Source organism: Rhinolophus sinicus, chromosome 8 (genome assembly GCF_057876585.1).
Source record: "Rhinolophus sinicus isolate RSI-liver-muscle chromosome 8, RSI-T2T, whole genome shotgun sequence".
Classification (NCBI taxonomy): domain Eukaryota; kingdom Metazoa; phylum Chordata; class Mammalia; order Chiroptera; family Rhinolophidae; genus Rhinolophus; species Rhinolophus sinicus.
Genome location: NC_142508.1, coordinates 40,080,830 through 40,093,765, shown reverse-complemented (window position 1 = coordinate 40,093,765; position 12,936 = coordinate 40,080,830). Strand labels below are relative to the sequence as shown.

The 12,936-nt window shown below is 49.0% G+C and overlaps 1 protein-coding gene and 1 pseudogene across 1 annotated transcript; one reads left to right on the top strand and one right to left on the bottom strand.

Moving 5' to 3' along the window:
* Window positions 1–242: 242 nt before the first annotated feature.
* Window positions 243–1,764, bottom strand: LOC109458723 (WW domain binding protein 1-like; annotated as a pseudogene).
* Window positions 1,765–10,794: 9,030 nt separating this feature from the next.
* IGFL1 (IGF like family member 1) lies at window positions 10,795–12,650 on the top strand. Its single transcript, XM_019752591.3, has 4 exons — window positions 10,795–10,832; window positions 11,395–11,448; window positions 11,558–11,819; window positions 12,098–12,650. The coding sequence occupies exons 1-4, from the start codon at window positions 10,808–10,810 to the stop codon at window positions 12,105–12,107; spliced, it is 351 nt and encodes a 116-aa protein (XP_019608150.1). The 5' UTR covers window positions 10,795–10,807; the 3' UTR covers window positions 12,108–12,650.
* Window positions 12,651–12,936: the final 286 nt, after the last annotated feature.

Sequence of the window (12,936 nt, the reverse complement as noted above, 5' to 3'; positions counted from 1 at the left end):
AAGGGGGGGGGGAGGGGAGGGGATGGGGTATGAGGAATGAGTCACAGCATTGTACTTCTGTGGGAGGAGAGGCATCCATACCCCAGACTGTACCTGGAGATATAGAAAAGGGCAGGAGTGGGGGGAGGGGGGAAGAAAAAAGGAAAAGAGTCAAGTGGTAGTACCGCTTGCTCTGAAAGTCACTTAATGCTTCTCCCATACCCTGTTTGCTTTGCCAAGTCCTTGGGTAGGCAGGGCCTGCTCTAGCTGGGGGAGCCGCTGCTCTGGGAGTCTGGGGGTTCCTGCTCATCGATGGCGTTGAGCAGCAGGCACGCAGGTGGCCGCAGCAGGTGGGGGTGCCCAGGCTCTGGGGGCTGCTCCTCCCAGGGCTGGCAGAGCTCTTCCTCCTTGTCACCAGGGGGCCACACATAGCAGCTGTCGCAGAAGTCCAGGGGCCCATCTAGAGGGTCATCAATGAGTGTGTTGAACTCTCAGGTCATCGTCGTGGTGGCCCCAGTTGCACACACACACCTCAATGCCCAGGTCACCGGGAAGCGGCAATGTCTGCCAGGCGTCTTGTGCTTGCTGTGGAGGAGGGCACTGCCCGGCTCGCAGCTGTAATCTTTCCGCAGCTCCTCCTTACATTTGGAATCCTTGTCCAGGAAGGCCCCAGGGGCCAGCTCCCCCAGGCTGGTCACAGAGACACCGGGCTCCATCCCAGAGGGTTGGTGGCTGCTGGGTTGGCTGGCATGTCGGAGGTCTCCTGCTGCTTCTCCTAGGCCCAGACAAGGGGCTGCTCTGTACCCCCTGGGAGCCCGATGGGATGGGCGCCTGGAAATCTGCAGGGCCACACTGTGCAGGCAGCTGCTGCTTCCGGAGCTAGAAGGCTCTGTGTGGTAGGGGAGGAGTTGGAGGTCGGTTCCCACTTCCCCAGAAGGACGTAGTAAATAGTTTGGCAAAAACCTGAAATAAAATGGCAGCGCTGAGTAACTGTGGGCTTCCCGGTAGGCAATCAGGCAAACGTCCGGTTGCCGAAGCTGGGCCTGAAGGTGGTGCCTGGCTGATGGGTGGTGGCAGACGCAGCAGCAGCTCAGGGTGATGCTCAGGGTCCACACCAGCCCGAACCACCAGACTTCACAGTGGTAGTTGTGTTACCAGGTAGAGGTTAGAAAATGTAGGAGGAGAAGGGCTGAGAGGGGGTCCATGGCGACAACAGAAAAAACTCATGAGTAGCTTTGATTAACTGCCTCCGACCACATATTTGTCTTTACAACAGATGACGAGAGGTGGTCTGGAGCAAGACAAGGATCTGAGTCAACAGACCTCCACCCAGCTTAGGAGGTCACACCCTCCTGCGGAAGAGCATGCACCACCTTTTCCCACCAAATCAATGTCACTCCTTTACTCAACCCAGCAAACTATAGGTCCTTGGGACAAGGGGCAGGCCTCTCTCTCTGTCTCTGTCTCTGTCTCTGTCTCGGTGTCTTCCCCCCACCTCAGCTAGGCCGTTCTCTTTCCTGAGAATGTGTTACTAATAAACCCTGCTGCATAGTAATCAGCTTGCTGACGTTCTTCAATAGGTCAGAGAGAAGAACAGAGACGCCCATAACAGTCGCAGCACTGAGACTATTCACAGCAGTGCCCTGTGTCACAGTTGTAGCTTTGGTTGTTGGTACCCACTCAGGTTTCCTTATCCTGTGGGGGTTCAGCCCTGACTGACGGGGGGCTGGGCAGCGCGTGGTGAAGCAGGAGCGCCATGCGGCCCAGGGGCCTTCTCCTCTCCATCCCCCTCGTGCTCCTGCTCCTCCTTCCTCTCGTCCTCTTCCTTCTTCCTCCTCAAAGTCATTTTTAAAGGGAAATTCAAATCAAAACTACTAGAGTTTACCATTTCACATCTACTAGAATGATGATATATTTTTTTTAATTATCTTTCCTTTATTCCGATTTTGTTTTGTTGTGTTTTTAATTTTTATTGGGGAATATTGGGGAACTGTGTTTTTCCAGGACACATCAGCTCCAGGTCAAGTTGTTTTTTCAATCTAGTTGTGGAGGGCACAGCTCACAGTGGCCCATGTGGGAATCGAACTGGCAACCTTGGTGTTATGAGCACTGTGCTCTAACCGCTGAGCAAACTGGCCACCCTAGAACGATGATAATTTTTAAAATAGAAAAAAAAAAGTATGGTAAGGGTGTGGAGAAATCACAACCCTCATACTTTGCTACTGGGAATGTAAAATGGAGCGGTTACTGTGGAAAGCTGTTTCTCAAAAAGTTAAACATACGACTGCCATGTGAACAAGCAATTCTACTCCCGGGTATATGCCCCCTAAAATTGAAACATTTGTTGAAACAATCACTTGTACACAAATATTCAGAGTAGTGTTATTCACAAGAGTCAAACAGTGGAAACATCACAAATGTCCATCAGTTGATGAATGGGTAAACTAAATGTATAGCCATATAATGAAATATTGTTTCTTGTAAGAAATGAAGTACTGACACAGGCTACAACTTGGATGAATCTTGAAAACATTATGATAAGTTAAAAAAGCCAGACATGAATCACCACATACTATATAATATTACATGAAAAATCGAAAGTAGGTTTCATATTATATGAAAAATCCAAAATAGGTAAATACATTGAGACTGAAAGCAGATTCATGGTTTCTAGGGACCAGGAGGAGGGTGAAATGGGCAGTTGCCTAACGACTATGGGGTTTTTTTGGGGGGAGATGAAAATATTCTGGTGATGGTTACACAACGTCTTGAATGTACTAAATGCCACTGAACTTACAATGATTAAAATGGTAAATTTTATATTATATGTATTCTACCACACATATAAAAATGAAAAATAAAAACATTTGCGTAAGGTATGTGCGTGCGTCCAGAGAGTAGGAGGAACTGTCCACACCCCTGGTGCTGACCACTGTGATCTGTTTCATTATTTCTGTTGCTGGAATGATACTTGTCCTGAGTATCTTCACTTTGTAGTGTGATTCTGCTTCCCACCTGCTTGTGCAGAGTGGAGGCTGGTTTGTTCAACTAAATCTAAAACCATTGATCTATGTGGTCCCTGAAACAACTTATTCCCTTCTCACCGATGATAAAAAAAACACAACTGGGCCTGATTCTCAAGCGTCTTCCTTGAAGACAAAGCCACAAGAAGATGTAATAAGTGCTCAGCAACAGAGAAAGATGTCCAAAGTGCCATCAAGATGTAATGGGATGACTCCCTGAAGTCGCCAGGTTCAGGGATGTTTTGGGGGCAGTGACATTTAAACTGAAAGCTGAAGAATGAATAGAATGCATGTGAAGAGATTAGAGAGACAGACAAGAAGCATCATGCATGAACCCTAGAACATGTGGATGTGGTTGGGATGGGGGGGTGGGATGGGGGAAGAATGCAAACCACAGACACTAAAGTTAAGGAACAGAAAGTGGGGAGAGAGTGGGGAGGCCTACAGCTGTCGGACATGGGAGTGGAGCCATGGGAGGCATTTTGGGTTGTAATAAGGAGCGGTAATAAGTTGAAGGTGGTGGGGAGCCATGAAAGTTATACAGGACACTTGGCACCAACCCACACACTCAGGGGCTCCCTGTCTGCAGAGGCTGGGCAGCTTCGGATTGGCTTTCCCAGATGTCCTTGCCGCTGGGGTTCTGGATGCATTGGAAGCTCTGGGCAGTACAGCCATGGAGTCACCAGGTGTCTCCCCAGCAGCAATCATGAGTTCAGGCAATGGCTTTGAGGTGCTGAGAGGCTGCTGGGGCTGCAGAAGTAAAGTCCAGATCCCTGAGTTACATTAGAAGTGCTGTTCTGGGCATCACAGCCTACACCCTGCTCCTCTAGCCACTCCTTTGACAAGCAGGCTCTTAATTCACTGTTTTACTTGGAGGATCCAACCAAGGCTGGGGTGGGGCCAGACCTTCCATTCTTTGGTCACCGGAAGTCCTTCTGCAGGGAGAGAGATCAGTTACTAAAATCCTGATAACGTAATTGGAGCAAAGGAGTTACACAGCCTCTTCCTCAGTCTGCAGAGAAGGTCCTTCCGGCTCGGGAAGGTCCAGCCCCTCCTCCTACATACCTGACATTCTTTCTATATACCTGAAACCACCACATTCCTTCCTCTTCCCTGGGAGTGGGGATCCCGGAGGCCAGATGGAAATAACACCCAGATGCTGACAGGAGGAATAGTCAGTCAATAAATTCCTGGGGCAAAAGGGGTGCCCTTGGGGAAGGAGGTGAAAGCAGGAAATGCCAGCATTTCCCATCCAGGAATGCAGCTCTGCCAGCCCTGACAAGGACCCCTAGGCCATCAACCTGGTCTGTGAGCAGAGCCTGCCTGTCTGTCCCAGAGGGGCTGGGCTGGGGTCTTGGAGGCCCCTGGACTGGGATTCAGGAGACCTGGGTTCTGTTCCAGCCCATGTCACTGACCACTGGGACCTTGCGTCAGTGTTGTGCTTGGATCCAGGTAGCAAGATGAGAGGATAAAACAAATAGCTGTTTAAGGTCAGGATCTTACACTTACTGCCAAGAGAGTCAGAACCTCCTTGAGCCATAAGTAGAAGCAGAGTCTCAACAGTTAATGACACCTTCAACCAAGACAGGCCCAATCCTGCCTCACAGATGTGGGCTGTCAGGCAGGAAACAGAGCAGTCCCCAGACAGTGAGGTCCCATGGTGGACACGATAGGAAAGGAGTCTGAGGGAACTAGTGGTGAGATTGGGTAGGACTGTGTGCAAAAGCTTCTTTGATACTTTGAGAAGGGGCCGAGGAAGGATGCAAACCCCAGGCCGTCTCATGCCAAAGCCTCAATGCTCGAGTTAGTGGCTCTCAGTGTCCACAGACATCAGGACCAGCCTCTGCGGGTCCATCATCACAGCCTCCCAGACCCCCTGCCATGTGCTGAACTCCCTCCACTTTCCTGCCTTTTAGTGACTCAACTCTAGGCAGGAGTGTGAGCTGGGCGGTCTGTTCAGACACAGCTTCATCTCTGCCCTGGTGGTGTGCTTTCTCCCTCACTTTGCTGGCAGCCCAGATTTTGGCAGAGGCAGCCCAGATTTTGGCAGCGGCGTTCATGCCCAGGTCCCAGCCTGCCTGGCGCCATCCCATGAAATGTCTGGAACAAAAGCTATGAGACATGAAGCCCTTCTCCAAAAAAAATAAAACAACAGAAAAACTGGCAAACAAGATTCAGCAGCTAAGTTGTAGCACTTGCCTAGAGCCTTTTCCATTCATGAATTTATTAACCAATAGGGTCCTGCTCACTGGGAATGAAATAAACATTATATCATTACCATTACGTGGCTTTCAACATCTGGGAAGGAAAGTTTCAGTAAACAACTCTTGACAAGATTCTGTGCAACACACATGAATCAGTTTCTTAATCTATTTTTTAAAAAAGAATATAGTCTATGACCAACTCACATGGTTCTATAACCTACCAAAATGTTAAATCCACAGTTTGGAAAACACTGCTCTACTCTGGGCTGCAGAGAAGGGAGGCCAGAACACAGGAGGAAATGTGGGGCTAGGAAGGGAGCATGCTGTACCTCTGCCCCATGGGAGAAAAAAACATTTAAGGCTCTGGTAATTGCAGATATTTCTGCTATGGCAGGAATATCTGGTCTCCTACTCCTGTCTCAACCCTCCTCACAACAGACAGATACAGGGATGTTTGTAAACACAAATCTGAGCACTTTCCTACCCTGCTCAGGACCCGGCCACAGTGCCCAGTGCACTGAGGATAAAGCCCTGAGTCCTCCCTGAGGCTCACAAGAGACGAACCCTGCCCCACCCTCCAGCCCCCTCTCCCTACCCTGCCACCCAGTCTCTGGGCTCAGCCTTCCTGAAACAGTGACAATTCTGGCTCATCCTTTACATCTTAGCTCAGATATCCCCTCCTCCAGGAAGCCCTCCATGAATTCCCAAGACAAGTGATGATGCCCCCTGCCCCGGGCTCTCACAGATCATGGGTTTCCCCAACTCAAACCTGAGTTCTCTGAGCCATCATGGTCTAAGGATGGTCCATGCCCCCCAACAATGGGACAGTGTTACCAAATCACCTCCCAAAATTCATATCCATGTGCCCGATTCACTAGTTAGCCAGAACATTGAGACACGGGTGCTTGGAGGTAGAGAAAACTGTATTCAATTTGACCAAAGTGAGAGGATGGGAATGCAAGATATCTCAAACCTGTCTTCCCCAAAAAGCAAAAGTAGAAAATGTTTATGCAGCTAGAAAGTAGGGGAGGGGGAATTTCAGAGACCCGAGAGGTAAGTCTACGTTTCTCCAGTCACAGATAACATTTTGTGCAGCCAGACTTCTGGACATCAACAGCTGGTTGTGACTTTCTTGGAGGCATTCATCCTTCTGCAAAACAAACTCATAACTTCTTGTGGCCCTGGAGTTAACGCCTCCTGCTCGACACAGACACAGGACATCAGCAACATAAAATTATACTGTGAGAACAAGGGGAACTGGCATGAAGAACCAAGATGCTGCAAAATATCTCATAACTGTGCCAGTGACATTACCTCTAAAGCAAACAGCAGAAACTACACATCTTGTGACTATCGCTATTGTTTAAGCTATCATTGCTTTGCGCTTAACTAGCTATATTTTTCTATTCCCTCAAGCCAATTGTACTTTTAAACATTTCTCCTGAAATGTGCTTTACAGGCAGGCCTTCAGGACATGACTAACATATTTTATAATCTTTGAATATAAGTGACTAATATAATGTAAGGGTGAAATTCGGGAATCAATAGCAGTTAGACTTAGCTAGTTTCCCGCTTGACTCACCGCGTAGCTCACTTACTAGTCACTTGTAATTAGACTTAGCTAGTTTGCAGTTAGATCTATCCTGATATTCAGCTGTTTTCTCTTTGTTTCTCCCCTCACTGACTGACCTAAGAACTAGGTTTTGTTCCCTCTCTCAAGGCTACATACGAGGTCTGCCAATTAACTTCGCGAACTCATCCTAGAAAAAGTGCTACATACCTCATTGCTGAATATTGCTAAGGTTGTGTGGATGGAAAAGGGGCCACATGTTAAATCTGACAAGCTCAGGAGACTGAAATAACCACATCAGATGGTGTGAACGTAAAAATTCCTAACGAAGTGGGTCATGGCGGAAGTCACATCCTTGGCCTATAGCTTCCTTGACAAAGGTCAGTCTTCACCTGAAGTGAGCCTGTCTGTTGTCTTTTTGCATCTGAGATAACATACACTTGGAATGTCAGAGTAATCCCTTTCCAGACCCCCCAGGGGGCACAACCCACCACACCAGAGCAGGAAACTACAGAATCCATCCTTGTTATCTTGTTCACCAAATACCATCTCTCTGTGCTATAAAATGCTATTAACTATCCTGTACCCACCAATGTAAAAGAAGTACGTGTCTCCATTTTGCTTTGTGTGCAATACCAGAGATTTCCCCGCTTTGCTTTCTCCCACCCCTTAATTTACAACCAATGGATTTCACGTAACCCTCCTCCTTTGATTCTAATGTATAAAACAAGTTGTCAACTTGCCATTTTCCGGAGCATTTTCTCCATCCCTTGAGACTTTGCTTCCCAACAATTTTCCTCAGTTTGGCTCAAATTAACTCTTATAAAGCTTTGTCTTAGGCTGGATGTTTTTTCATCGACAGTCACCTTTGAAGTACTCCCCTTGGGAAGCTATGCACCAATGCCAGCGTCTAGCCCACCCTTCAAAGCAATTTTGGAACTTTTGTTCTGGAATGGCCATCAGAGCTGTCATCCTATTACCCTTGATGTCCTGAATGTCATCAAAATATCTCCCTTTCAATATTTCCTTTATCTTCGAGTAAAGAAAGAAGTCATTGGGGGCCAGATCAGGTGAGTAGGGAGGGTGTTCCAATACAGTGATTTGTTTACTGGCTAAACACTCCCTCACAGACAGTGCCATGTGAGCTGGTGCTTTGTCGTGATGCAAAAGCCATGAATTGTTGGCGAAAAGTTCAGGTCATCTAACTTTTTCATGCAGCCTTTTCAGCACTTCCAAATAGTAAACTTGGTTAACTCTTTGTCCAGTTGGTACAAATTTATAATGAATAATCCCTCTGATATCAAAAACGGTTAGCAACATCATTGCAACAAGTTCGCTAACTTAATTGTCAGTCCTTGTATACTTAATTAATCCATTTAATTAACAGAATCCTAACTTGAAAAGAGCAATTTCTTAACCCTCAGTCTCCTGGAGCCCTGGAATCCAATTTGCAACTCTCCTGCAGTTTTTACTGGTGCACATAAAGCCCCAGGCGGCAGGGGCTGAATCAGAGCCCAGAATCTGGAGACAGCATCTTAAAATGGACCAGGTACAAATTGGTAACCACAAGATTGCCACGGGGATACAAAAGTCAGTTTGGGGGAATATAATCAATAATGTTGTATAGATTTTGTAGGGTGTCAGATGGGCTCATGTCTTATTAGGGAGACCACCTCAGGGACAGTGAGGATGCCTGACCACTGCACTGTACACCTGAAGCTGAAGCTAAATAATATTGAATGTCAACTATAATTTAATATATATATATATAGTCACGGAATGTGGAATACAGCATAGGGAATAGAGTCAATGGATTTGTATCAGCTACATATGATGTCAGAGAGGTAGTAGATTGGGGGAGGGGACTATCACTTTGTGAGGGGTGTAAATGTCTAACTACTAAATTGTTTTGTAAACCTGAAACTGAAAAAAAACAAAAAATCAAAAGCAGACCAGTCCCCAGGAAGTGATGTCAGCCCTCCGACCTGCCTGACTGACTCCCCCTTTCCTTTGTTCTTCTTGTGTCCCTATAAAACCTTCTGCCTGGTCTAGGAACTAGGAATGGGCGAGATGGCCTTTGGACAGGAGTCGCCATCCACCCTGAACGTCGCCATTCTGAATAAACCTGCTTTTCTTTCCACCAGCCTTCTCTCTTGATTTTTAACTTATTGATGAATAACTTAAAGGATTTTTAATTTTTAAGCAGCAGGGAGCCAGACCTTAGCACAGTACCAATAGTTTCCTAATCTTTGACTATAAGCTGACAACCAAAGCAACTGAAACACTTAAAGCTTATACCTATATCTCTAGTCTATGATTTAATACCTGAACATGTTCGCTATTGACTGTCAGTTACAACAGGACCTGTGCTAAGTCATCACTGTGTCCTCAGCAAAGTCACCCTGGGAAGCCCAGTGTGTGGGCACCAGTGCCAGCTGTCACATCCACCCCACAGCTGGGCTGTGACACCTCTGCCCCCACCTGGGAGGCACCAACGCTGGCACAGGGGACACCCTGGAGCTGACCTGGATATTTTCCTGACTCCCCCACTCCTGCTGGCTCTGGACCTGACATGGTTCTCAGTTCACTGTGAAGGACAAGCTCCATTCTTGCTTAGCGGGGTCCTCACCCTGGTTTCTTAAATGGGGGGAGCCTGCTTCTCGGCCTGGGCTCCAGATGGAGGAGGGTCTGAGAGAGAGAGTGTTGGAGGCTCCCTTGGGGGAGCAGAGACACAGAAGGCGGGAACTTTCCAAACGCAGAAGGGGGTATAAAAGGGCACGGTTGCCTATAAGAGTGACAGGTCACCGTTTCTGGGCCCTGGAGAGAGTCTTTTCCATGCTGGGATGTGGCTGGGATGAATTCCTGCAGGATCCAAGGGAGGAGCCTCCCATCCTTTCTGCACGGAGTGACCTGGACCCACAGAAATGACCCCCCAGTGTCCCTCTGGGGAGTGGATCCTACCTCTTCTGTCTTCACATCCTGATCCCAACATGGTTCTCTCTTCCCAGGGACAATCCCACATTCATCTCTCTCTAAACATGCCCATTAAGGACCAAAGCCTTTGAGAATCTATTCACAGTGCTGGAATTTCTCTCACAGAGCTTTACAGACAAGTAATAGTGATAATGACGTTGACCACAGCAATCAAACTAAGATTCATTTTCTTCTTCCTCTTCTCATTTTTCTTCTTCTCCTTCTCCTCCTCCTTCTCTCTCTATTTCTCTCCTTCCCTCCCTCTCTCTCTTGAACTCCATGAAAATTGCATTTTTTTTAATGTCCTATTCACCCCTTTCTCACCTGTGCCTGAAACACAGCCTGGGGCATATAAGGTGCTAAGTGGACATGTACTCCTGAATAAATGACCACTAATGATGAGACAGAGAGGGAGACAGAGAAGAGTGCCCTGGGGGAGTGTGAGTCCCAGGGGTCTTCCAGGGCCTTTCCCACATTTCTGTTTCATGAGCAACCCCAGCAGGATATCCTCCCCACATATTTCCTTTTGTCCCCAACCTTGTTCAACCTGGGATTTCCAAATGTGCAAAAATTAGTCTCTTTCACTGGAATACCATGAACTGTGGTTTAGTGAGCAGTTCCTGGTCTGGGGCTGGGAGGTCAGGGAGCTGACAGGTCCCCTGGAAGAATATAAGAGGTTGACGATATGCAAAAGAAAGTGGGGAAAGGAGAAGACTCATAGGATCCAGTGGAGAAGCTGTTTGGTGGATTCATTGTGGAAGCGTAAGAATGTCTCTGAGGAGCAGTCGTGCCATCCTGCTTGTTGGAGAGGCCATCGTGCTGGGCATGAGAGGGAGGCACTTGGAGCGAGTGTAATGCAGGTGTTATCATCCTCTCCTGGCTCTCAAAGGATTCCAGGTTGCCAGACATGTTATTTGAGTCCTCCTGACCCAAGGCCCCAGCATGTCTCTGCAGGCCTGGCCAGAGGCAGGAGATTCAATGACATCATCTTTAGAGATAAAAGCACCAGTTGGGAACTGCAGACCTTCCTCTGACTTTGCAGCAGCCAACCTAGAACCATGACTCCGCGATGCTACATGCTGGGTAAGGATGATCCAACCCCAATTCCCGAGGAGCCCATCTCCAATCTCAGCCACCACGCTCCCTCCCTAACTTAACCTAGTCCTTCGCCTCAGACCTTACACAGGACTCCATCATAGAGATAGCCGATCACATCCATCCACATCCCTGATTCAGATCCCAAATTCATGCCCAGTGCTGCACACATCCCAGGTTTCCACTCCAAACCGAATCTGCTAAATTTTAATGACAGTTATACCCATAACACACCACTAGTCTCTGCTCAGCCCCTCTTCGCAGGCTGATCCCATCTGAGCCTCCTGCTCAGGAAACACCCATATTCCACAGAACCCTAAACCCATTTCTTCTAAGAGTCCAGCTGCCTCGTCCCTCACCTTCCATAGTCCCATAATCCCAAGACAGCTGAACATAGGTGACTAGATGCCACCCTGGGTCTGCTCCCAACATTCCCCTGAACCTCAGTCAGGACAGAGACCCCTCAGACCTTCCCCTGCCCTAGGCTGAGCTCCCCGAGGTAGACCTGTGATGGCCCCATCACACACCTCATCCCTCTCCTCTTCCACAGCTGTCTTGGCTGCTCTCTGCATCCTCACCCTCCTCTGCTCACACGGAGCCCCAGGTGAGTCCAGGAGGGGAAGACACTGGGGGTGAGGTGCAACTCCCAGAGGGCCCCAGGCTGAAACCTGCCTGCCCTGCTGCCTGGGTCACACCAGCTCTGTCTCCTCCAGTGTCCCCCACGGGTGCTCACCTGATGCTGTGCCAGTCACACACAAGATGTGGGAACAAGTTCTACGACCCCCAGCAGCACTGTTGCTATGACGACGCTGTGGTGTCCTTGGGCAGGACCCAAAAATGTGGAAACTGCACCTTCAGGGTCTGCTTTGAGCAGTGCTGCCCCTGGTCAGACAGACCCCAGGAGACCTTTGTGGTGAAGGTGAAAGGCCAGAAGTGTTCCCTGGCCCTGTCCTCGGATGACAGGGTTTGCAGCAGGTGAGTCCTGTCTCTCGCCAAGGGATTAGGGGGTGCAGGGGAGTGGGGAGAGTCTGCATGTCTGTTCTGTCCATATGCAATCTTACACCCTGTTCTTTTTGTCCCCCTGTCCCTGTCTACCTGCTCTGTTCTATCTACCGCACTTTTTCCCTCCTTGCTTGTTTCTCCTTTTGTTTTCATTTCTCTTGCAACCTCTTTGCTGTCCTTCTTGTGTCTCTCTTTTCCATCCTCTGTCCATGTGTCTGTCCCACCATTTTGGGCCATCTCTCTGTCTTCAGTGTCAGCTGACAGAAGACCAGATGGCTGGATGGCCAGATGACTGCCAGATTCTGCTTCCTGAAGGAGCCTGGAGAGAGTGCCCTGGCGTGGACTTCGATCTGGGACGTGGAGTGAATGTCTGGGGACAGGAGACACTCAGACTCAACCCTCCCTTCTCATTCTTTCTCCTTGACACTCTGAATCTGCCCTAAATTTGCCCGGTCCCCCCTCTACGATTCTGGACAATTGTAAGAGATTACTTTGCTGTTGGAGGTCCCACGGGCCCCGACCCCTCACAATTACCTCTAGAGCCGATATCATTAAGTAGAACCCCCAGGCTGACAGTGGGCACCCTTCTCTGAGGTAGTTCATTACCGTAGGCCCTTTCCTCCACCAGCTAAAATTTTGCAGTTTTATGCATGAATAAATATGTCACAGTGGACGCCTGAAGGGTTGGGGAGGATCATAAACGGTGGAATGGGGTCCTTTCTCAATATGTATGCCCATTTTTCCCATATACGACCAAATTTCAAGATAACCACCATGATCTCCTGGTTTCATTGAATAAAAACTTCATCCCAGCCACAGAGCTCCGGTTCTTGCTTCGACCTGTCTAGCGTGTGGGACTGGGAGGTGGAGGCGACCCACAGGGAGAGAGGGGCTTCAGCGCTGAGCCTGACTCCTTCCGCCCCCCCCGCCCCCGCCCCCCCCGCCCCCCTCCCCCCCGCCCCCCCTCCCCCCCGCCCCCCTCCCCCCCCCGCCCCCCTCCCCCCCCCGCCCCCCCTCCCCCCCCGCCCCCCTCCCTCCCCCCCTCCCGCCACACACACCTGTCTCCCGAATGTGGACGGAGGTCGGGGCT